Raw genomic sequence first — 26,787 nt, 5'->3', positions numbered from 1 at the left:
TGGACCAATCTGATTCATCCCTTTCCTTCTTGAGTTTAAATAGGTAAAGAACTCTTTTCTGTTTTTCTTTGCATCCTTTGCCAAGGAGTTTTCATAGTCTGCCTTTGCCTGCCTAATCTCCTTTGTGACTTGGTTACAGACCAACTTATATCTATCATAGGCTTCCATGTCACCCATTAATTTGTATGTATCCCATGCATTTTTCTTCTCTGCCACATGTCTCATTAGTTCATCTGACAACCATTTAGGCCTAAACCTTGAACAATATTTCTTAGTTGGTATGTAAAGCCTGGTAGCCTCCAAGATTAGTTCCTTGAATGCTTCCCATTTTGAGTTTGCTGTTGGTAACATCATCAGTTGGTCCCACTGTATAGAATTTAAATACTGTCTCAGACCATCATAGTCACCTTTACGAAAACAAAAACCCTTCCCTTTACCTCTGATGGTAGTTACTTCCTTGAGTAAATCCCACTTCAACACACTGTGATCACTGCCACCTAGTGGTTCATTTATCTGCAGATTCTTAATGCATGAAGAATCACTACTGATAATCAGATCAAGAGTATTGCTCCCTCTTGTTGCCTGGCGCCTCCGTAGCCAGGTAGGAAGGAGCAGCAGTGCGTAGCACACGCTTCTTGAGTAGACCGGGGTTCGAGCCCGTCACCACCAAATACGGAGGATGCAGAAAGGTCAGGGAATGACCACCGCATATTCCCAGAGCAATATGGCCTTAGTTGCTAATGCTCCTAAAAACCAAATAACAACAAATAACAAATAACCCTCTTGTTGCCTCACGAACATGCTGATGTAGAAAACAATCATCCAATAAATCCACAAAATCCTTGGTAGTGTGCGAATGACCAACCCACAAATTCCAGTCAATATCTGGGAAATTAAAATCCCCCATTATAAGATTCTCTGATTTACTGGCCCACTCTATTTCCCTGTACAATATCTTATTATACTCATCAGAGTCGTCATTAGGCCTATAGCACACTCCTACTCTCAATTTTGATTTCCCTATGCTTATGTCACACCAAACTGACTCGACACTGCCCTGTCCATCGATGTCAACTGGCTTCACTTCCTTGGACTTTATGTGTTTCTTAACTAATAGCATAACCCCTCCTCCCCTCCTGTCCTGTCTATCCTTTCTATACACATTGTATTCCCCAAATTCCAGTTCCACATTCCTTATATCTGTGTGACACCACGTCTCCGATATCCCAACAATATCTGCCTTTGATGTTTTGAGCAATACCTCAAATTCTTCAAATTTATTTACCAAACTCCTAGCATTAGTGTACACGCAGGTATACATGCACCTATTTCTATTCTTGGCTACCCTAACACAAGCCATGTGTTTACTTGTACCGCAATGACTCCCAGCAGTCTCTGAAATATCCTGCATCTTGTTTTTCAGGCTTCTGCTCATTTCAATAGAAGCAGTGCAAGAATCACTTCCACCTCTGCCAGTGGCTACTGTTAATCTATTAGTCCTTGTATCCTCCCCAACTAGCAGTTTTCCGACCCACCTAACTCTGCCTCGACAGCATCAGCAAAAATTCTTGCACCCTTTCTATTTAAGTGTATCCTATCCCTGTAGAAGCAATCTCTCCTGTTAACAAGTACAGTCCAGGCTGAAAAAAATTCTACCCCTTGAGCCTTGCACAATCCCTCCAGGGCCGAATTGATTGACAAGGCTCTCATCATATACTCCCTCCTATCGTGTCTGGGCAGAATTGCAGACACTTTCAAATTCAACCCTAATTCACGGCTTTTTTTCAACAGTGACCTGTACTTGCTAAGTAATTCCGCATAGCCTAACATATCGGAAGCTACTTTATTTCCTTATTTGTAAGAAGAAATAGTTAAGTTTGAACTTTATTTCTGCCTCCAAAGAAGGAATTGAAGTAGCTTCTGATATGTTAAGCTATGTATATATCTTATTTACAAATCAGTCAGTATGCAGAATTGTTCTTAGAGTTAACTTTTTAATCCTAATTGTTTCCACTAACTCATGTAGAGTTACCTATGAGTGAAGAAGCAACTCCTTGTTTGCCAGTTGTTTCATGTTGTAACCATGGTGTGTGTGCGTGCGTGCGTACAAGTACATTTTGAGTTTATTTTAAAATGCAGTATTTTTTGTTACAGTCACCACTCAGAGACAAGACTAGTCCGCTACATGAAAGTTTTAGAAAACAAGGATATCTCACTTGTTCATTCCATGATACCGCTGGTAAGCCAGATTAATTTGTTAAGGTGTAATAATTAAGTTAGATCTCTTTATTGAATGTATAAAGAATAAAATATACTTCATTAGGCTGCTGTTTAAGTTTAATGGGTTCTTTTCAAAATATTATGGAATGCAGTTAATAACAAGTTGGTCAGTACTGCTATCATTGCTGCTAAAAGCAGTGACAACAGCAGTTCTCTTTGGCATTAATTCCTTGATGTTCATAGGAAACAACTGACAAATAACTTAAAATGATTTAAAATACTAGTATATGAGGAGAGATTTTTCCTTGTTATTATAAGGAATGTTCACCATATTTTAAACAACAGTTTGTTCTCAGAACTTCAGTTAAAATTTCTTTATTAATCTCTAACTAGGGTTCTTGCACCATGAAACTCAACAGTACTACAGAAATGATGGTAAGTTTTTTGCTTATGTATCATTCATTTTGAATTTATGCATTGAAACTTTTTCATTTCTAGTATTCCTTTCCAAAATTTCCTTTATTCATTTTTACCAAGCAAATAAATGTAATAAATATTTTATGATCTTTTATGTTTGAGTATTGCTATAAATGTGTACCCTTCTAATTTCTACTTATACTATAAATATAATATATAAACATTAATATTTATTATGAAATTATGTTTGTAACTATGTATTTTAAAATTTTTAAGTCCACCTGTTTGTAGCAGCATATTAACTATATGGTACTTATCTGTTTAAAAAAGGTCTGAATTCAGTTTCTTGTTGCTGACCACCAAAGGAATTTCTATTGGCCTTTATACTCTTTGTTTTATCTACTTTGTCATTGGGCATGACAAAGACCAATAGATTGACAGTAGCCACTGGCAGAGGTGAAAGAGATTCTTGCACTGCTTCTATTAGAATGAGCAGAAGCCTGAAAAACAAGATGCATGGTATTTCAGAGACTGCTGGGAGCCATTGTGGTACAAGTAAACACATGGGTTGTGTTAGGGTAGCTAAGAATAGAAACAGGTGCAGGTATACTTGCGTGTACACCAATGCTAGGAGTTTAGTAAATAAATTTGATGAATTTGAGGTATTGCTCAAAACATCGAAGGCAGATATTGTTGGGATATCAGAGACGTGGTGTCACACAGATATAAGGGATGCAGAACTGCAATTTGGGGAGTACAACGTCTACAGAAAGGATAGACAGGATAGGAAGGGGGGAGGTGTTATGCTATTAGTTAAGAAACACATAAAAACCAAGGAAGTGAAGCCAGTCGACATCGCTGGACAGTGCAGTGTGGAGTCAGTTTGGTGTGACATAAGCATTGGGAGATCAAAATTGAGAGTAGGAGTGTGCTATAGGCCTAATGACTCTGATGAGTATAATAAGGAACTGTACAGAGAAATAGAGTGGGCCAGTAAATCAGAGTGTCTTATAATGGGAGATTTTAATTTCCCAGATATTGACTGGAATTTGGGGGCTGGATACTCACACACTAGCAGGGCTTTTGTGGATTTATTGGATGATTGTTTTCTACATCAGCATGTTCGGGAGGCAACTAGAGGGAGTAATACTCTTGATTTGATTATCAGCAGTGATTCTTCATGCATTAAGAATCTGCAGATAAACGAACCACTAGGTGGCAGTGATCACAGTGTGCTGAAGTGGGATTTACTCAAAGAGGTAACTACCATTAGGGGTAAAGGGAAGGGTTATTGCTTCCGTAAAGGCGACTACGATGGACTGAGACAGTACTTAAATTCTATACAGTGGGACCAACTGATGATGTTACCAACAGCAAATTCAAAATGGGAAGCATTCAAAGAACTTATCTTGGAAGCTACTAGGCTTTACATACCAACTAAAAATATTGTTCAAGGTTTAGGCCAAAATGGATGTCAGATGAACTAATGAGGCATATGGCAGAGAAGAAAAATGCATGGGATACTTACAAATTAACACATGACACAGAAGCCTATGATAGATACAAGTTGATATGCAACCAAGTTACAAAGGAGGTTAGGCAGGCGAAGGCAGATTACGAGAAATCCTTGGCAAGGGATGCAAAGAAAAACAGCAAAGAGTTCTTTACTTATGTAAACTCTAGAAGGAAAGGGATGAATCAGATTGGTCCACTTGATATTGATGGGTCAAGTGTTGATGATCCTGCTCAGGTGGCTAACAAACTAAATGAATATTTTGCATCGACATTCACACATGAGGAGTTATTCAGTGAGGGGAATGCCAGAGGTGTATTCAACTCTAGCAGTAAGTTACAGAATCTTGAAATAACTGGGAGTAAAGTGGAGGAGAAACTGTTGAAGATAAACACAAGAAAGGCACCCGGGGTGGATGGGATCTATCCAGTTATATTAAAGGAGGCAGCAAAGGAAGTAAGCAAACCCTTAGCCATAATTATGAGAGCTTTCTTGGACTCAGGGGAGGTACCCATAGACTGGAAATGTGCAAATGTGACCCCAATTCACAAAGGAGGATCAAAGGCTGACACAAGTAATTATAGACCTGTGAGCTTGACTTCTGTTCCAGGAAAATTAATGGAGGCACTGGTTAAAGACGCACTGCAGGATCATTTAGACAAGACTTCAGTTATAGCTCAGACACAGCATGGTTTTGTTAAGGGGAAGTCTTGCCTGACCAACTTGATTGGATACTATGATGCAGTCACAAAAGAACTGGATGCAGGGAATAACTTTGATATTATATACTTGGATCTTAGAAAAGCTTTTGATACTGTTGCACATGGAAGACTGCTACACAAATTGGAGCAGTGTGACATTGGAGGCAAATTGCTGCTATGGATAAAGGGGTGGTTGAGGGGGAGAAGACAGAGAGTGGTAATCAATGGACACTGCTCATCGTGGACTGATGTTATTAGTGGAGTCCCTCAGGGCTCAGTGTTGGGTCCATTATTGTTTTCTGTATTTATAAATGATATTGATTATGGTATATCGGGATTAATGTCCAAGTTTGCAGACGATACAAAGGTTGGCAGGGTTGTCAAGGACACTACTGACACTATGCTTCTGCAACAGGATCTGGAAAGGTTGAGCAGATGGGCTGAGAGGTGGCAAATGAAGTTTAACATTGACAAATGTAAAGTACTACACATGGGAAACAGCAACCCCAGAGCAACGTATCAACTCTATGGTACAACACTGACAGTGGTAGAGAATGAAAGGGACTTGGGGGTGGTTGTGCAGGCAGATATGAAGTTCTCTGAGCAGTGCAGACGGGCTGCAAGAGTAGCTCATGGAGTATTGTCAATGATATACAGGAATTTTTTCAGCAGGGATAAGGAGGTGATTATTCCATTGTATAAGGCGATGGTCAGGCCACACCTAGAGTACTGTATACAGGTCTGGAGGCCTCATTTCAAGAAGGATGTAGAGCTGCTGGAACGAGTACAGAGAAGGGCAACAAGATTAGTGAATGGAACAAAGGGGTGCTCTTACGAAGAAAGGCTTAAGTTTTGCAAATTACAGTGTCTGGAGACTAGGCACCAGCGAGGTGATCTGATAGAGGTGTATAAAGCCTTGAATGGTTTAAGCATGCTCAATGCTGATGGGATTCTTCCTCTAGCTCAGAATAATCACCTGAGAGGGCATAAATTCAAATTGAGGAAAGACAGATGTAGGATAGACGTGCGGAAATTTGCCTTTAGCCAGCGGGTGGTTGGTTGGTGGAACAGACTTCCATCCCTTGTGGTGGAGGTTGATAGCCTAAATAAGTTTAAGGCTCAGCTGGACAGGTATTTTGAACGAACAGAGGGGTGAAGTGGAAGTGGTTTTTTTTTTTTTTTTTTTTTGGCTGATGCTGCATAAGCTTGCTTTCTTGCATCAAATGCCTCTACTAATGCTAATGCTAATGCTAATGTCACCTGTTTTATTCCCCCCCACCCCAATATATATTTTAGATCTTCCTCTAGCAGACAGACTAGTCTATAAGCACATGCAATTTCCTTGGCAGCTCTCAACAATTACGGCCCTTTCTGAATCACTTATGTCATGTCTATTTGATGACCCAAATTTGCTATGAGCCAGTCTGCCTCTGGTCCTAGGTTATTAACTAAATTCATATAGGTATCTGAATTTAAAAAAAAAGTAAAGAAAATGCAAAGTTATAATAGGTGTAAGTTGTATTTCAATATAGGTACTGAAATAATTTAAATCATAGGCATCTGTTTCTGCTTTGGTCATTTTCCAGACATACAACTGAGTATTTTCTAAATGACATTGGATGAGGGGGCCGAACTCGCACTAGACTCCAGTTGTTTCTTCTGGTGACAGTCTTTTTTCTTTCTGCTCACATATGGAGGACTGTCTTTTCTAAGCCACACAACAGCAAGACAATCTCTCTCTCTCTCTCTCTCTAATGCGAAAATCATACTTATTGTATTTTTTTGACTTTCAGGACATCATTTGTTATGAATTTATCTTGCATTATATATGCATGTTAAGATACAATATGAATTATGCACTGTGACAAGGTTTTGCTTCGGGCATCACAAATGCTAGTGCCATTTCTACCAGTAATACTAAAAAATAGTTCTGCTATGATTGTGATATGCAGTTTGGGGAGAACAGTGTACTCACTGGATTTAGCTCATGTTTTTTATTTCCTATGTTTAAAGCCACCTTGAAAGGACCCAGACTTGCAATAACTGAAGAAATTATTCTGAATGCAACATGGAACTATTAGCAATTCCAAAAGAAGCCTGGCAGGATTGATTCCAGAAGTTGTAAAAGCATAGGAATCTATGTATATACTGCCAAGGAGATTACTTTGAATTAGATCCATCCAAATAGCCAGTATTCTTTGTTATTTCCCAAATATCAGTTAGTCCCTGAACTTCTTGATAACACTTCATACAGCAATTTGTGAATAATGCACAGTTTCTACACAAATAGGCAAGTATTATACAGAAGAAACTTTTGATTAAACACAGAAGTGCATAATTATCAAATTTTAATACCTGTATTTAAATCTAATCACTCTAGCTTTGCTGCTTAGGCCAAACTTGGCCCCACTATTAGAGGTTATTAGAGAAGAAATATCCAATTAAACATATGTATTTAATTGGATATTTCTTCCATGTACCACTTAGCTTATCACATTATTCTGGAGATGTTGTACATTATTTGTAGGTCTGCATAAGTTGCAAATAGAGGCTACTCGTCATATGGCAAAAGACCTGTAAATCTTGAAACAACTGTACCATGAGTTTAAATAAATAGCAGATTGTTCGATAATTACTTTACTATTTTATTTTAGCAATAATAATGTCTTCAGTAATGTCTTCAATTCTATTATTTTAGCAATAATAATGTCTTCAGTAATGTCTTCAATTCTATTATTTTAGCAATAATAATGTCTTCAATTGCTAAAATAAAATTCATTTATTTTAGCAATAAAACTGTCTTCCCTGAGACAACTTGAGGAAAAATATAATGTACTTTTTTTTTATTCCAACTTGTGAATAATGTGTTCTTTTCCAATGTGAGTATAAATGCTGAAAGGCCAAAAGTCTCACTCACTGGAGGGATGAAAATGACTCAAATTTCCTTTTTTTTAAAAGGATCATGCCTTAGCGAACGAAGTACACAAGTTTAAATTTCCAAGATGGAAATTTAAATATGTACAATTCACAAATTATTACAAAGAAAATGTTTTGATTTTTTAAAGACTTTGTGAAAAGTTTAGGAAAGTTGACCCTTTTTCCGAAAAATAAAAAAAATCATGGGTAAGAGTTTAACTTTTTGTAAGGGTTTAGTTTTTTAACTGCCCATGTTTCATTGCATTTGTTTAATAATTTTCAACTTTGATTTGAAATATCTCTTTGATTTAAACTTCACTCTGTATATGTGATCAGCTATAGTGGTTCAGCAGACTGAAGTATTGAGATTTTTCATCCTAGAAGCAAGTAGCTGTCATTATTTTAGATGTTGTGAAGTTTTTCATCAGTTTATAATAAACTGCATAAACTGCATACATTATGGTTTAATGCATACATTAAACCATATTTGGCTAATTACTACTAATAAACTCAAATTGAAAGTTGCCCCCTTGGATCATGCCCATATTATTATTATTATTATTATTAGCCATATGGTACAAGGAAGCCTGAGGCTTATACTGCACCAGCCAAAAAAAAAAAAAAAAAAAAAATTCCCGAGCTACCCAGAGAGAGAGAGAGAGAGAAGTAGAAAGGAATCACCAAGAAAGAGAAGAATGATGATATCTGGCTCAGGACCCTGGGTTTGCCAAGCCCATACTCACCAGATGTGAGCCCCTGGGGTTAAAATATATTCAACATTGAATGCTTTAATCCATTTGCTTACTGTAGAGCAGACCAATCTGCCAACAAAATATTTATATATATGTGAAAGGAACATCATGCAAGAAAATTTCTTAATAGACTGTGTATTTTTAATTTTGAAATTTGAATACTTAGATGAAAATGAGTCTTCAGATAGAGGAATGAACCACAAGGCAACAGTGGTCATAGTGTATTCAAAGGTTTCAAAGATAACTACTGCCAGAGGTAAAGAGAGCTAATTTTTTTTTTTGCCAATTATAATGTCTCAGAAGATATTTATTAAACTCTTTTCAGTGAGATCAACTGAAATTAAAATGCCAAATGAGAAATGTTCAGGGAAGTAATCATAGAAGCTGCTAAGCTTTTTATACAAACTAAAGAGATATTGTTCAAGGTTCAGACCTATGTCGATGTCAGTTGAGCTGATTAGACTGGCAGAGAAAAAAAATGCATTGGATGTTTGCAAAAAGAGGTAAGCAAACCCTTAGCCATAATTATGAGACCATCCTTGATTCAGGAGAGGTCCCTATTGACGGGAGATGTGTGAATGTATCCCCATTTCATAAAGGAGGATCAAAAGGCAACATGAGTAATTACAGACCTTAGCTTAATGTCTGTTTCCTGGAAAATAATGTAATCACTTGTTAAAGAAGTAATACAGGCATGCAATTATACTGCAATCACAGCACGGATTTGTCAAGGGGTGGTCTTGTGTGACCAATCTGGTAGGTTATCATGATGCAGTGACCAAAGATCTGGATGAAAAAAATAATTTTGGTATTATATAATTGAATTTCAGGAAGGCTTTTGATACTGTTGTACATAAAAGACTGCTGTACTGTCATTAACAGCCCTGCCAACCTTTGTATCATCTGCAAACTTGGAAATTAAGCTTGATATACCTTCATCAATATCATTGATAAATATACAAAACAACAATGGGCCCAACACTAAACCCTGGGGAACTCTACTAATAACATTAGTCCATGAAGACCAGTGTCCATTAATTTCCACTTTCTGTCTCCTTCCACTCAACCACCTTTTATTCATTGCAGCAACTTGTCCTTAATACCATTCTGCTCCAATTTGTATAATAGTTTTCCATACGCAACAGTATCAAAAGCTTTCCTGAAATCCAAATATATGATATCGAAATTATTTTTTGCATCCAGTTCCTTTGTAACCACATCATAATATCCTGTCAAATTTGTCAGACAAGACTTTCCCTTAACAAACCCATGCTGTGTCTGAATTATTGTTGCAGTCTTGTCAAGATGATCTTGCAATGCATCTTTAACCAGTGACTCCATTATTTTACCCAGAACAGAAGTTAAACTAACTGGTCTGTAATTACTTGTGTCACCCTTCGATCCCTCTTTGTGAATTGGGGATACATTTGCACATCTGCAGTCCATGGGGACCTCCCCCTGAGTCCAAGGATGCTCTAATAATTATGGCTAAGGGTTTGCTTAGTTGCTTTGCCACCTCCTTCAATATAACTGGATAGATCCCATCCGTGTTTCTATCTGTTGTTGTGGAAGTGGATGAGTTGAATAAATTCAAGGAAGAACTAGGCAAATTCTTGGAGGGCACAGATCAGTGAACTGTGTAGGTTTTTTTTTTTTTGGCTGATGCTATATAAGCTCAGAATATATATGGCTGATGCTATATATTCTTGCATCATTTGCCATTACTACTATTAATACTTCTAATATTTGGGCCATGCCTGGAATATAGCACGCACATTTGTAAACCTCATATTAGGAAGGACATAATTTTCCTCAGATGACACACACACAAGGAGACCTAGATCAAAAAAAGATTGAAAAAGAAAAAAAAAAAAAGATAAATTGAAAAAAGACAGATTAGATGTATGAATATGTGCTTTTCACCAAAGAGTAATTGATTGTTGGAATAAGCTTCCATCCAGTGCTAATGTTATGGAAGTGGGTAGTTTGAATAAACTTAACATTTTTTTTTTTGCTGGTGTTTAAGCTTTGCTTCCATACATAATTTTACTAATACTAAGTGCTATATGAATTTAGCTCTTTATTTATGTTAATTTATATGTTGGAATTTACCATTAGAGAAAACTAATTAAGGCTTTCTGTTATATTTAACTTGGTGGGGGGGTTACATTGGGGTATAAAGTTTATTTATTTATTTTTTTGTTTCTTTTGGTAGCCCTGTTCCTGGCACTATTTTTCAGATATACATCCTTTTGTATCTTTGGATCAAGCTGAAGGATATCATCAACTCTTTCAAGAACTGGAGAGGGATTTGTGTGAGATCACTGGCTATGACAAAATTTCATTTCAGCCCAATAGGTCAGAATATTTTGCAAATGAATTGAATTTTATCAATAACCTATACATTTTTCAGTTATAGCTGTTAATTTTATTTCAAAGTTGGGAGTCCTATAAATAGTGTTTTAATAGTTTAACAGTTATTTTATGTAGTTCTTGCAATATCTTAAATGTTAATTAGTATATACATTAGCATAGCTTAAGTTCATTCTTAATATCTTTTCACATTTTTTTTAAAAATACTATAGGATTCCTCGGGTATTTCAATGCAGTATTTGAAATTGAGTGCAGATAACATGCATGATGAAATTTCTTCACTTTTTTTTTTTTTTTTCAGGACAAGGACTTAATTTATTGCTCATGAGTTTTCAAACATATTTTATATTTGATTTTTATTAATAACTACAGAATAATGTAACTTTGTAACAGTATAATAATATGCCAGTGCATATGGAATGGTAATTTCAAATAATAAAACTTTCATTGTTATGAAAGTTTAAGAATTAAAAACTGCAATTAATAAATAAATAAAAACATTGTTATCATTTCATTACTATTTAGGAAGAAAAATTGAATATAAATATCCCTAAACATTCATGCTACAAGTGCTTGCATTTGATAATAGCTACTGTCCCTAAGCATCTACTCACATCCTTATTTACCACATCCCATTTTGCAAAAGCAGCCATTTTCCAAATTTGCATTCTCAAGTTTCTGAACAGTTTAATTTTATATAGCCACAGGTAAAAATCTTCATGAAGATTTTTACTGGCATCAGAAAGAATATCACTTTCATGTGATATTCTTTCCAGTGCTGACCAAACAAGAAAGGAAGTTGAAAAGTCAATCAAGATGGTATAGTCTTCCTCTCAGGAGAGGAACACTCAACAAGATTAGCATTGCTCTGTCAATGGGCCTGTTCATTACCACTAGGCAACTCTCTGCTTAATTTTGCAAAGACTTTAATTTACCTTTTTATTTCATTCATTCTGCATACTTTTTTATTTACCTTTTTATTCCTATCATTCTACATACTTTTTACATAAATTAGGTAGATTTTATTTTACTTCTCTAAAAATTGGCATTATTAGAAGTTTTGAATGGCTTCCAAACTTGAAGTTGACTTAGAGAGACATACCATCTTGCTTGACTTTTCAAGTTTCACTTCCTCTTTGGTCATTGTTGGCAAGAATAGCATATGTAATTATAAATGCCCAACCCCAACAATCGGGAATTTATAGTTTAAGTCAGAAATTGTTTCATGGTTTGCTAATACTGCTTTCAGCTGAGGGTTGTAAATCAACTTTGAATTTTGTTGATTTTCTGCAATGATTGTTTCTCATGATCTTATTGTAGGTGTCTGTACTGCTTGGATGTACAAATACTATCTTGACAAATGAGGAATGATATTACAACACAAACACCCCTTTCGTTTAAATTTATATACTTGAATGCTCTCTAAATTTTCATTAGAGTAACAGCAAGAACAGGACAAGTTTATAACTTTCTACAAAATTTAAAATAAAAATGATATATCAGTGGTTCACCTTATCCTTCAGAAGGTTGAGAGGTATTCTAAATTGTCATTTTAAATTTATGAAAAGATTTTGTTATGTACGTATTGCTTAACTGCATTTACTACAACTCTTTGATTAAAAATAAAATTAAGACATGCTGCTTATACAAAAAGAGGAACATAATTTGACTATTTCTTTAGTCCTTCCCTTTAATTCTAAAGGTGGGGATGCTTTTTTGTCAAAGATCTTTTTTTCTTTTAGTGGAGCCCAAGGAGAATATGCTGGACTGAGAGCAATTATGGCTTATCTCAAAAGTAAAGGAGAAGAAAAGAGAAATGTAAGGGTTTCTTAATTGTGTTGTGTGTGTGGTATGAATGCATATGTTTTCAGTCAAGTATATATACATTTCAAGGTATCAAATAATGTGCCCATTTATGCACAAATTTTCTAAAAATCTTCAAACAGATGACCCCCATATATGCATTTTCAAGTAATTGTAGACACTCTTTTTGATTAAAATTTTCTGAATAAAATTTTTAATTTTCATTCATTTATATTTTACAGATGAATTTTTTTTTTATCTATTAATGAATCCCTACTCTCCTTTTTTTCCATTAGGTGTGTTTAATACCCGTTTCAGCCCATGGTACAAATCCTGCAAGTGCTCAAATGGCAGGCATGATTGTGCAGGCTATAAAAATTGACAAATATGGCAATGTAGATATTGGACACCTGAAAGCTAAGGTTAACTTTTTAACTTTTTACTTAAGCTGTTTTAATTTATTTATTTGAAGAAGAAAAAATGGTATTGCATAGTATACAAGTTATTGATTGTGTGTGTATGTGTATATATATATATATATATATGTATATAATTTCAACTAATAGTCATTTTAAGAATAAAAAATCCAGAAAATTGCATAACTGGCAAAAATTAAGTCTATAAAGAATGTTATATTGTAGACATTTAAATATTAGCTTTTGAGGTAAGCAATAACAGAAAGGTTTATTGAAAATAAAGGACTGTAAAGTTGTAATATGTGGAGTTCCAAAAGAAATCCAGTGGTCATTTAACAATTCAGGAAATTGAATAATTCAATGGTAATTCATTTGAAAATCAGCCCTTGAAAATCAAAACATTAGTTGGCTTAGTAGCTGAATATATCCATAATAGTTTCAGTAATCTTAAAAATGTAAAGTTCTGTTAGTATAAGTTTTAAATGAAGAATGACATGGAAATGAGTGGTTCAGGTGTAAACTCTATCCATTGGATTTATATTCATTAAAAAAAAAAAAAAATCACTTGACTACATGAACAGGCTATTGCTCTAATAAGTATGTGTTTTGTATAAATGAGGTTTTGGTACAAAATGGTTAGAAGGTGACTAGTAATTATGAGTTTTGATGGTAGTTAAAGTGTGCACATAATGTAAACAACAAATAGCAAATTTCATCAGATTAGAATAAGCACAGTGCACCTTGCTCTTTTGAACAATTAAGATTTCCTAATGTAACTTCAGTGAAGTTTCACCCATGATATAAAAAACATCTTCCTAGTAAATGTATCACTTTTTACATAAACATAACTGGCACAGTGATCTTATTCATACAAGCCTCTGTTCTTTGCTAAGTGCAAAAACACAGTTAAGACCTGGAGTGATGAAGATGAAGTGATGAAACTGGAAAATGATGACAGATTTTTTGTGATACAGTTTTGTCATTAAAAAAATAAATAAAAATAAATGACATCAATTCTCCATATTAGGCTGGGGTACTGCTGGGACAGTATCTCAATAGTACACCATAGTTGATGACAAGAGAAAACCAAGATGCTACATACTACTTATGTGGAGAGTTGACATAAATTGTTTTTTAAAATAATTGACACATTTTATGCCCAAAAATCACCATTGGGATTTAGTATCCTGCATGTTCAGAAATTTTCACCTATTAGAGATCATTGAAAACTACCCAGATTATCCACATACCAAAAATATTCCCTTTTGGTGATGAAGTTAAAAAAGGTAAATTGTAGCTATTATCAACCCACTGCAGGGTGGAAGCCTCCTCAACAATTCATGTTGAGGGAAATGGACCATAATCATGCTGATCCAGTGCAGGTTGGCAGATTGACCATATTTAGCAGTCAGGGGCTTGAACCCCCGGCCGACTCAAGGAGCGTGTGCTACTGCACTCCCGCTCCTGACCACTCGGCTACAGAATTTAACTTAATCACTGAAAAAAGGAGCAATTTTAATCTCTCACAAACTAAGAAAACAGTTAAATTTCACAAGAATGCCAAAATTAATGACATGGCAGAACCAATAGCAAATCCTGTCCCTGAAATATGCATTCTAATCCACTGTTGGTCATAGGGATAATTTTGACCTTTTTATTCCCCCTCAATTTTGCTGTCACTTCATTCAAACTGTTGTTTTCTCTGGAGTAAATTAATTGCTTTTAATTTTATGCACAATTTCTTATTAAAAATTTGAGTTCACTGTTTAATAGAGAAAAAAATCATTAAAATGTGCTACAAAATTGGTCATGTCTTGTATGTGATTTCACACACTTGCCAACAGGTTAAGTTTATTATTAAGCTGCTGAAAAAATTAAGCAATAAATTATTTCTTGCATATTTTAATGGTTTTATAATTTGCCTGTTTAATATGAAGTGGAATAATTTTCCTTTTTCAAGTAAAGTATTTTAACACATTAACAATCATGTTAAAGGATACATAGTTTTAACTATTTTACCTCCCCACCATTGGCCACTGTAATTTTAGCTCCACAACCTCCAGTTCAAAATCCCTGGCTACACTGGTGATTACATTAATGATTTCTCATTTATTATTATTATGTTTTTACTAAACTAATGTAACTTTCAGCATTTCTTAATCTGTTATTTATCTAGTAAAGTATTGTTTCACATTTTAACGATTACTTGATGTTAAATAAACATCATCTGGATCCACTGAAAATAAATTAATTTACAGCCAATTTGCTTAGTATGATGAGCATAACAAAATAACTGCAATAGTACTCTTGTATACATATACACAAGATAACAATTACGGACATCTTGTATATACTTACTTGTTTTGCTGTCTGCATTCTGGCAGAGCAGTAAGGCCATTTTGTTATTTTTTTCCCCCTGTGATATCTGTGCAGTTATTTATAATTCAGTTGAAATAATTCTTAAATTATTATTTCAGCTAGAACAGTTCAAGAATAGAGTTGCTTGCCTCATGATAACTTATCCATCCACAAATGGAATTTTTGAAGAAGAAATAAAGTAAGATTGCTAATTTGTTTATTTATTTTTTTTATAAATATTACATGGCATCCAGATGGATATCTCACCACTTTATTGTTATAATATATATTGTAACAATTTTTTGTAAAAATGTGTGTGTGTGTGTGTGTGTGTGTGTGTGTGTGTGTGTGTGTGTGTGTGTGTAAGTTTGTATTATTATACAACCATTTTTTGATATATTATTTGACTTAATAACAAAGTTCAAATGAAAATTTTCTATTAGAGGCTGTGTTATGAACTTCCAAAAACCAGCTTCAAATGTTTGGTTTTTTTAAGTAACTATTTACCAGCTTCAAGTGTTTTTTTTTTTTTTAAGTAACTATTGTGATTATTACTAAGATATTTGTTTTGTAAACAACATGATAGTATTATTAACAGGAAAATAAACAACTTAATTTTCATAAATGTTGATGCTTAAATCTATGCATATAGGTTTAAGAGACAAAGTTCCACAACAACTGATGGAAGTTGATAGCTTAAATAAATTCAAGGAGGAACTGGACAAACTTTTAGAGAGAATGGTTGTGTGAATTTTTTTTTTTTTTTTTGGCTGATGCTACATAAGCTCATAATGCTTGCTTTCTTGCATCACATGCCTCTATTACTATATCAAAGTGTAATAATTCCTAGGGGGTTGAAATTTAAAAAAAAAAGGTTAAAGAAATTTGGGTTAAAAAATTTTTTTTTTTAAATCTGTAAAAAACAGAAACCTTTTTGTCACATCCTATAATCATATTTTTCATCTCAATGGCCTTAGGGATCCTTCAATTTTTCTTTTTTTTTTTGCATGAAATTAATTTTTCACTTTTTCTCCCTTAGTGTTACTGGTTTCGCCTTGATTGCTGGCTTAGCCATCTTTCTATATCTAGATGAAATTCTGATTATGTAGATTGTTTATTTAAATTGTTCAAAGCAAAAAAAAAAAAAAAATAAATAAATCATTGTGACTAGCTAGTATTTTTATTAAATATTAATAGTTTAAATAATGTTAGTGCTATACTGTTTTCTTTTTTTTTCTCTTCTTAATTGACTTTTTTCTCATTTCAGAGATATCTGTGACTTAGTGCACCAGTATGGAGGCCAAGTATATCTGGATGGTGCAAACATGAATGCTCAAGTGGGAATTTGTCGACCTGGTGATTATGGATCAGATGTGTCCCACCTTAATCTTCACAAAACATTTTGTATTCCACATGGTGGTGGTGGCCCTGGAATGGGCCCAATTGGGGTGTAAGTATAAGGAAATCTAATATACTTATTTTACTGCAGATTTTTAGCTCAACAAGAGGTAGTACTATACCACCTTGCCATTGTGTGTGTGTAATCAAAATATAAAAATTATTATACTAATTATTTTATTCAGTGACTTCTTAATTTACATGAGGGTTACATTCCAGAATGTCTTGTGCAATTTAAATTCATGCGTAATGTAAACAATCACCAAAATATGCGATAAAAGGCATATGCGAGTAACTCTCGCATCTAGCTACCAGTACCAGTACATACCATTCGTCTTCTTTGGTTAGAAGACTGGGCACTCTAAAGAAAATGATGAGCAACCAAAGAGATTCATTCATCTTTATTGATTTACTTTTTTTTTGTACAGTAAATAAAAGTATGTTCACTATTACCAACATATACAGTACAACACAAACAACAATTAAGAGAGAGAGATTGGGGTGGAGGGTGGCCTTAGACACATTGATGAGAGGGATTGTCATGGTCAGAGTCTGTTCTCTCGGATTTGGACCAGATAGGTGGGGATGTTACACAAACAACAATTGAGAGAGATTGGGGAGGAGGGTGGCCTTAGGCATATTGATGAGAGGGATTGTCATGGTCAGAGTCTGTTCTCTCTGATTTAGACCAGTTAGGTGAGGGTGTTATGCTAACCCGGGAGGTGGAGGGTTCACTTGACTGATCCCTTGAGCACTTGAAAAAGGAATCCAGAGTTAGTTGCTTTGCACGTTGCCTCTTCTCACACAACAACTCATAGTAGCAACCAAGTTCTAGCATAACTTTATGTTGCACTTTAGAGCTTTTTTCAAGATTAGGGCCTTCATCTATAAGATTTAATGCTTTTGACATTCCTTTCACTGCCAGGGATCCGTCTTTTAATCTCTGGACTTTCACTTTCTGCTGCTGCCTCCTCCTCTTGATTGCGATGCTGCTCCAGTGCAAACAGATCTTTATTTGACAATTCTTGATGATGCAAATCAATTAAATCATCGATATCAGTTGCCTCCACTTCAGTGAACCCTATCTTTTTAGAGAGTTTCACACATTTGTCTTTAGTTTATGCATAATCTTCATCAGAATCTGGGCCTTTGAAGGAGTTGCTAAGATCTGGATATAACTTATGCCACAAACTTTGAATACAGTTATGTGGAACTTCACGCTATGCAGCATCAATGAATTTTAAAGCATCTTTTATATTGAAGGCTGCAAATATTGCTGCACACTCATCTCTTTGTGGTCAGGCTTGTCAATTAGATCAGCCAGAATGCACTTTAAATGCTGAGCCTTAAAAGATTTAATCGCATTTTGGTCCATAGGCTGGAGTACTGAAGTTGTATTTGCTGGGAAAAAAACAATCTTGATATCGGAACAGACAACAATAATACTGGGTGGATGGCTTGCGTCATTATCAAGAATAATTAAGATGTAGCATGGAATTCCTTCTGTCTTGCAATACACTTCCAATTCTGGTTGTAACTGAAATTCAAGATAACATCTAAAAATAACAGCAGTCATCCACCCTTTAGGGTTTGAGTACCAGTACATGAGCATGTACGACTTTCATAACCTTTAAGTTCATGAGGGCTTTCATAGTGGTAAATGCACACAGGATTCAGTTTGACCCTCCATATTAGCACCAAATAGAAGCGTTAGCCGATCTTTTGCCACCTTAAAGCCAGGTGCAGTCTTTTCAGCAATGGAAATATAAGTGCAATCAAGCATTTTTTCCTAATATAAACCTGTTTCATCAAAGTTGAATATCTGATTATATGTACTCCCCCTCCAGTGGTGTTTTCTGTAAATATGGTTGCCACGCGTTATTTTAAATTGCTTAATTTAAACGTGCATAAAGTTGTATATACTTATAAATTAATATACTGATATTTGTATTGGTTTAAGCACACTGTATTTGATTAGCATAACTGCTGTATTTTTGTCTACAGTCATTCTTATCTCATTTTTTTACAACTTTAATTGGATTTATTTCTGGAGCAACATTATGACCTCAGAAGTACTTCTACTACTATTATTGAGCTCCACTGTCTTCTGTCATGTTTGTTGTCCAAAATTTTAAGCCATAGCTTCTTCTAAGAGCTGTACAAAATTTCTTTTGTTGCATGCCCAATAGAAGCTATGGTGAAAATTAAATTTTTTTTTCTCATTCTGTGACAAATTGTGAAGTGCCAAGTGGAACTGCAAGGCATGTTGTATGAATCAGGATTTTATTGGTCATACTGCTTGTGGCATGTTTGCAGGGCCAAGAAAGATGCCATTGTGTGCTACTTTAAATGTAAAGAGTGAGGAGATTAAGCAAAAATTCAGTTCTGACAGGCAAATTTGAGTGTTTGAGGAAAATGGTTGATGCACTCAAAGGAATTAAAACAAGGAACCCATTAAACATCCCCCAACTGCCCAACTGAGATGGCACAGTGGAATCTCCAATGGCAAAGGTGCTGGTCCCACAGGAAGTAGTTATTGTTGGTAGGAAAATTCACTATTCAAAAAGGATAGATGGGAACAGGAGTTTCCTTTATGTCTGCCAGGGTCAATACTTATCTGTTAAGAGCACAGAGGATGATATTGTTGTACAGATTGGTAGTAATGATATTAACAATAGATTATCTGAGAATTTACTTAACAGGTATAAGAAAATGTTGAGCAAGAGCCAGGAGTTAAAAAGCATCTGATATTTTAGTATTAGTAGTGGCAGACAATGCAAGGAAGAAAGCTTATACAGCATTAATTAAAAAAAAAAAAAAAACCTATCCGCCTAATCTGTCTATATCCTCTAATATTGTCTAATTTCTTCTTAAATTTATGTTTGAAGGTTTATTCGAATAATCAGTTGCTCTCTGGCTAAAAGTATATTTTCACACATGTATCCTGCAACCATTCTTTTTCAGTTTAAATTTTTCTCCTTATGCATCTTCCAAGGATAGTAAGGATGCCAACAGCATTTAGTTTACCCAATCCATTTAAAGCCTCGAGTCAGGTCTCCTCACAGCTACCCAGTTTCCAGATGCTATGGTTTAAAGGATTCAAGTCTTTCTTGAGAAGAGTACCCTTTTTTATCCTTGTTTCTTTTTCTTCTGTTTTGTCCTGTTTCAATGGAGCCAATTCTTCCAGAGATTCCAGACCTGTATACAGTACTCAAAATGCTGCCTAACTGTTGCCTTATACAAAAGAGTAATCACCTCCTTGTCCCTCGAAAATTTCCTTTATATCATTTACAAAACCCTGTGAGCTGTCCTAGCAGCCTGTCTGCACTGCTCAGAGAACATCACATCAGACTGTACAATTACCCCTACTTCTTCATTCTCCACATTGAGTATGATGCCACCCAGTTGGTATGTTATTCTGGTATTACTGCTACCCTTAGGAAGCACCTTGCATTTATCAATGTTAAATCTCAATTACCACTTCTCAACCCATATATCCAATTTTTCTAGGTCTTGTTACAGTAGTTTTCTTTGATTCCTATCATTAACCACCCTGTCAATCTTTGTATCATCTGTAAGCTTCATAATAAAATAATAAGTTTGATATGCCTTCATTGCCCAGGCATGATAGGTGGAAGAACATGATTTCAGCCTTTGTCAATTAATTTAGCTCTGAAGAGATTGTGCAAGATTCAGGAGTATAATTTTTCTCAGCATGGACTGCTTGTTAAGAGGAAGTACTGTTTTTACAGGGGGATATTTTCAAGAATATTTTCTGATGTTATAGAGGCAGTGTTAGGTGGATTGGAAAACTGCCAGTTTGGGGCGGGGAAATACATAGACTGATAGATTAATGGTAGTTGCAAGCAGAGGTGAAATTGATTCTTGCAGTCTTCTGTTGGAACTGAACTGAATTCACCTATACTTTGTTCATAGTTTGGAACATACCTTACATCCGAAACATTTGAGAAGTAATGCTTACAAAAGTGCTTGATGCTTTTCAAGGTTTCTGATTTATTCACAGGTGGTGAACCTATAATATTATCTTTAGCCATCTTCATCCAAATGCATTTTCTATTAGTTGTATATCCATTTTAAATAAATCAGGGTGTGATTCTAATCCAAGGATTTGTCAGTGGTACTAGTAATAAATTATAATCCTATAATATTTTATTTAAGTTTTATACAAAAACTAAAATTCCTTTAAATATTCCTTTTTGTTGAAATTAATAAAGAATAATAAAACTAAGAAACACACTAAGTGTAGTGTTTTTTTTTCTCATTTACTGTTGCTTTAGGAAGGCACATCTTGCACCTTTCTTGCCCTCACATCCCATTGTAAATCCATTGGCAGGACTTGGTAAGGAAGCCCAGTCATTTGGAGTTGTCAGTGCTGCCCCATGGGGATCCTCTGCAATTCTTCCCATCTCCTGGGCATATATAAAAATGATGGGTCCTGAAGGATTGCGACGTGCCACTGAAGTAGCTATTCTGAATGCAAATTATATGAGCAAGAGACTTGAAAATCATTATAAGGTGCTATTTAGGGGGAAACATGGTAAAGTTTCTTTTATTGCATTAATTACATTTTAAATGATAATATTTCTCAGTTTATCAACTGTGCATTATTTGTTTTGAAAGCATTATTATAACAAGAAAAATGATGACAATAAAATATTACTGTCATGGTGACTTTAAACCTCTTCCATCACTACATGTTTAAAACTAGTAAAATACTAAGGCAGCTTGAAACAGTAAGTTCATACTGCTGCGAGAATTAAGGCTATTGCACGTATTTTGCAGTTCCAAACCTGTTTGCCCTGAAGTCTTTTTCGTAATTTAAAAATGAAATATGTACCTGTGAAAAGAATGGAAAGATAGCAATGTAGTGACCAAGACTAAAAATGGAAGAAGGTAGGAAATGATCATAAATTAGTTCATAAAAGACTAACTAGATAAACATTTGGAGCGAGTGGATGGGTGAAATTAAAAGATTTTTTTTTTTTTTTTTTTGGTTGATGCTACATAAGCTTGCTTTCTTGCATCATGTGCCTTTGTTAATGCTAATGCTAAAATAATATAAGCTGTATTACTAATTGGTAACAATGTTGTTGCCAGTTATCATTACCAATTTGTTACTGATTAATGGTAAGGAAACCATTAACCATCAATTTTGAGAGCATCCTTGGATTCAGGGATGTCCCTGCAGACTGGTGATATGCAAATGTCTCTCCCATTCACCCTTAAAAGAAAAAGTGAGTAATTGCAGACCTGTAAGTATGGATTGTCAGGAAAAATAATAGTTAGTGGTTAAAGAAGTAATGATAAAGGATCATAAGTTTCCTTTATTCTCTATACAGCTAAGAGCTAAAGAGTTTACAAATTTCATTGGTATTGCATACTTATTGAATTACTAAGGGCAGCAGAATTTTTACTGCCACAGTTCACATTGTGCTATGCATTTTTGCTGGCAGTGTTAAGGGTTTGAACCTTTACCTCCTTACTTGTGACCACACTCACTAACCACACAACTGCAGCTGACTCATCATGACAGGAATGCAGTTGCATGGAAATCACAATATTGTTTTGTTAAGGGGAGATCTTGTCTGACTAATCTAATTAGTTACTGTGAGGTAGTCACAAAGGAACTGGATAAAAATAATTTTGATATCATACACCTAGATTTCAGTAAAACTATTGATACTGTCTTTATGAATGACTGCTGTACAAACTGTAGCAGTGTGCCATTGAGGACAAGTTACTGCTCTCAATAAAGGGATGGCTGAGTGGTAGGGAATGGTTAATGGCCACTGCTTTGCCCACTACTGTTTATGTTCTTATTAACTATATTGATGCAGGCATATCAAGTTTAATATCTAAGTTTGCTGATGATTCAAGGGTGAGCAGGGATGTCCCTGCTTCATAATGACAGAAATCAAGATGTGCTGCATCAATAATACCCAAATAAATTAAGGAAATCAGCTTAAAAATGGCACTTGAGGTTTAGCATCAATAAATGCGAGATATTTCATTTGAATAGCAATAATCCCAGAATAACTTTCCATTTTGGTGGATCATACTAAAGGTAGTGGAGAATGAAAAAGACCTAAGGTAATTGTACAGTTTTGCATTAAATTCTTTAAATCATGCAGGCAGGCTGCTAGAACAGCTTATGGGTTTCAGTGATATACAGGAATTTTGCCAGCAGGACAAAGAGGTGATTATCCCTCTTTGTCCTGCTGACGAGGCTACTAGAGACGGTCGTGTTCAAAGCCGCTAAGTGGATTTTTCTTATTTATTGATTTGAAATTATTGTTTTTCTAAAACTTTTGATTTAAATTTAGTAGTATAACATTATTTTGTGATTTTCTGATTAATTTGGTGTATTTATTCTTTACTCGGCCTTGTAATTGCATAAAAGTATCAGTAAGGGTTTCCACGTGTTTCAACTCCGCTACCGTTCGTAAATTTCCCGCCATTGTGATACGATAATTATATACCGTACTAGATAGCGTTAGTTGAACTTCGTTAGCAGTTAAATTGTACGTTTAAATAAATACATATAACAACTTAGATTACAAACGTAATATAATTAATTATATTTAACATAATTAATAACATAACATAATTAATTATAATTAATTAATAAATTAATAGAATCATGACTCATACCAGAGCAGCAAAGCAAAAGGCTCAAGCTAATGGAAGTGCTGTGGCTCAGAGCAGAACTGAGGGGGGCAGTTGTCCTCTGACTCACAGCCTTATAAAATGCACTGTTTGCTTGATGTTTGCTGAGCAATCGGGTACGGGACATGATACTGCCATGGGGGATGTCTTTGTGTGTGCGCGATGCAAGGAGTGTATCGATATCAGGCAACAACTCGGCGTTCTTGTGGGCCTATATGAGAGCTTGAAGGACAGGGTGGATGCCCTCGAAGAAACTAAATTGAGGGGCCCATCAAGCTCTCAGCTGCCCACATCAACGCCAGAGCTTGCACTTGGGCATCGCGTGACACAGAGGCAACCCCCAAGGCAGAATGCGCTGGTCCCGAAGGAACTAGTAGTTGTTGGTGACTCTATTGTCAGGGAAACGGGGAATATGCTTTGTAAAAAAGATAGGTGGAACAGGACCAGGGTATGTCTGCCAGGGGCAAAGGTTGATGACGTTGTAGAGCGAGTATCATCTTTTAAGGGCACAAAAGGTAATATAGTTGTACATGTTGGCACTAATAATATTAAGAGTAGGAGACCGGCAGAATTACTTAACAAGTACAGGTCACCTGCTGAACAAAAGCCGAGAATTAGGGTTGAATTTGAAAGTGTCTGCAATTCTGCCCAGACACGATAGGAGGGAGTATATGATGAGAGCCTTGTCGATCAATTCGGCCCTGGAAAGATTGTGTAAGGCTCAAGGGGTAGAATTTTTTTCAGCCTGGACTGTACTTGTTAACAGGAGAGATTGCTTCTACAGGGATGGGATACACTTAAATAGAAAGGGTGCAAGAATATTTGCTGATGCTATCGAGGCAGTGTTAGGTGGGTCGGAAAACTGCTAGCTTGGGGGGAGACAAAGACCAATAGATTGACAGTAGCCACTGGCAGAGGTGAAAGAGATTCTTGCACTGCTTCTATTAGAATGAGCAGAAGCCTGAAAAACAAGATGCATGGTATTTCAGAGACTGCTGGGAGCCATTGCGGTACAAGTAAACACATGGGTTGTGTTAGGGTAGCTAAGAATAGAAACAGGTGCAGGTATACTTGTGTGTACACCAATGCTAGGAGTTTAGTAAATAAATTTGATGAATTTGAGGTATTGCTCAAAACATCAAAGGCAGATATTGTTGGGATATCAGAGACGTGGTGTCACACAGATATAAGGGATGCAGAACTGCAATTTGGGGAGTACAACGTCTACAGAAAGGATAGACAGGATAGGAAAGGGGGAGGGGTTATGCTATTAGTTAAGAAATACATAAAATCCAAGGAAGTGAAGCCAGTCGACATCGCTGGACAGTGCAGTGTTGAGTCAATTTGGTGTGACATAAGCATTGGGAGATCAAAATTGAGAGTAGGAGTGTGCTATAGGCCTAATGACTCTGATGAGTATAATAAGGAACTGTACAGGGAAATAGAGTGGGCCAGTAAATCAGAGAGTCTTATAATGGGAGATTTTAATTTCCCAGATATTGACTGGAATTTGGGGGCTGGTTACTCACGCACTAGCAGGGCTTTTGTGGATTTATTGGATGATTGTTTTCTACATCAGCATGTTAGGGAGGCAACTAGAGGGAGTAATATTCTTGATTTGATTATCAGCAGTGATTCTTCATGCATTAAGAATCTGCAGATAAATGAACCACTAGGTGGCAGTGATCACAGTGTGCTGAAGTGGGATTTACTCAAAGAGATAACTACCATTAGGGGTAAAGGGAAGGGTTATTGCTTCCGTAAAGGCGACTACGATGGACTGAGACAGTATTTAAATTCTATACAGTGGGACCAACTGATGATGTTACCAACAGCAAATTCAAAATGGGAAGCATTCAAAGAACTTATCTTGGAAGCTACTAGGCTTTACATACCAACTAAGAAATATTGTTCAAGGTTTAGGCCAAAATGGATGTCAGATGAACTAATGAGGCATATGGCAGAGAAGAAAAATGCATGGGATACTTACAAATTAACACATGACACAGAAGCCTATGATAGATACAAGTTGATATGCAACCAAGTTACAAAGGAGGTTAGGCAGGCGAAGGCAGATTACGAGAAATCCTTGGCAAGGGACGCAAAGAAAAACAGCAAAGAGTTCTTTACTTATGTAAACTCTAGAAGGAAGGGGATGAATCAGATTGGTCCACTTGATATTGATGGGTCAACTGTTGATGATCCTGCTCAGGTAGCTAACAAACTAAATGAATATTTTGCATCGACATTCACACATGAGGAGTTATTCAGCAAGGGGAATGCCAGAGGTGTATTCAACTCTAGCAGTAAGCTACAGAATCTTGAAATAACTGGGAGTAAAGTGGAGGAGAAACTGTTGAAGATAAACACAAGAAAGGCACCCGGGGTGGATGGGATCTATCCAGTTATATTAAAGGAGGCAGCAAAGGAAGTAAGCAAACCCTTAGCCATAATTATGAGAGCTTCCTTGGACTCAGGGGAGGTACCCATAGACTGGAAATGTGCAAATGTGACCCCAATTCACAAAGGAGGATCAAAGGCTGACACAAGTAATTATAGACCTGTGAGCTTAACTTCTGTTCCAGGAAAATTAATGGAGGCACTGGTTAAAGAAGCACTGCAGGATCATTTAGACAAGACTTCAGTTATAGCTCAGACACAGCATGGTTTTGTTAAGGGGAAGTCTTGCCTGACCAACTTGATTGGATACTATGATGCAGTCACAAAAGAACTGGATGCAGGGAATAACTTTGATATTATATACTTGGTTCTTAGAAAGGCTTTTGATACTGTTGCACATGGAAGACTGCTACACAAATTGGAGCAGTGTGACATTGGAGGCAAATTGCTGCTATGGATAAAGGGGTGGTTGAGGGGGAGAAGACAGAGAGTGGTAATCAATGGACACTGCTCATCGTGGACTAATGTTATTAGTGGAGTCCCTCAGGGCTCAGTGTTGGGTCCATTATTGTTTACTGTATTTATAAATGATATTGATGATGGTATATCAAGCTTAATGTCCAAGTTTGCAGACGATACAAAGGTTGGCAGGGTTGTCAAGGACACTACTGACACTATGCTGCTGCAACAGGATCTGGAAAGGTTGAGCAGATGGGCTGAGAGGTGGCAAATGAAGTTTAACATTGACAAATGTAAAGTACTACACATGGGAAACAGCAACCCCAGGGCAACGTATCAACTCTGTGGTACTACACTGACAGTGGTAGAGAATG

At 35.9% G+C, this 26,787-nt stretch overlaps 1 protein-coding gene across 1 annotated transcript in view; it reads left to right on the top strand.

Annotated features, from left to right (window-relative positions):
* Positions 1-26,787, top strand: part of LOC150086180 (glycine dehydrogenase (decarboxylating), mitochondrial) — a 115,730-nt gene that overhangs the window by 75,706 nt on the left and 13,237 nt on the right. The window contains exons 13-20 of the mRNA XM_090374820.1: positions 2,155-2,239; positions 2,614-2,655; positions 10,735-10,877; positions 12,635-12,710; positions 12,992-13,117; positions 15,589-15,668; positions 16,737-16,919; positions 21,166-21,425. Coding sequence (XP_090230946.1) covers positions 2,155-2,239; positions 2,614-2,655; positions 10,735-10,877; positions 12,635-12,710; positions 12,992-13,117; positions 15,589-15,668; positions 16,737-16,919; positions 21,166-21,425 — 995 coding nt within the window. The remainder of the gene's footprint in view (positions 1-2,154; positions 2,240-2,613; positions 2,656-10,734; positions 10,878-12,634; positions 12,711-12,991; positions 13,118-15,588; positions 15,669-16,736; positions 16,920-21,165; positions 21,426-26,787) is intronic.

The sequence above is a fragment of the Mastigoproctus giganteus genome, chromosome 5 (genome assembly GCF_048544385.1).
Source record: "Mastigoproctus giganteus isolate SK-2022 chromosome 5, ASM4854438v1, whole genome shotgun sequence".
NCBI classification, from domain to species: domain Eukaryota; kingdom Metazoa; phylum Arthropoda; class Arachnida; order Uropygi; family Thelyphonidae; genus Mastigoproctus; species Mastigoproctus giganteus.
This window is presented reverse-complemented; position numbering and strand designations above follow the sequence as displayed.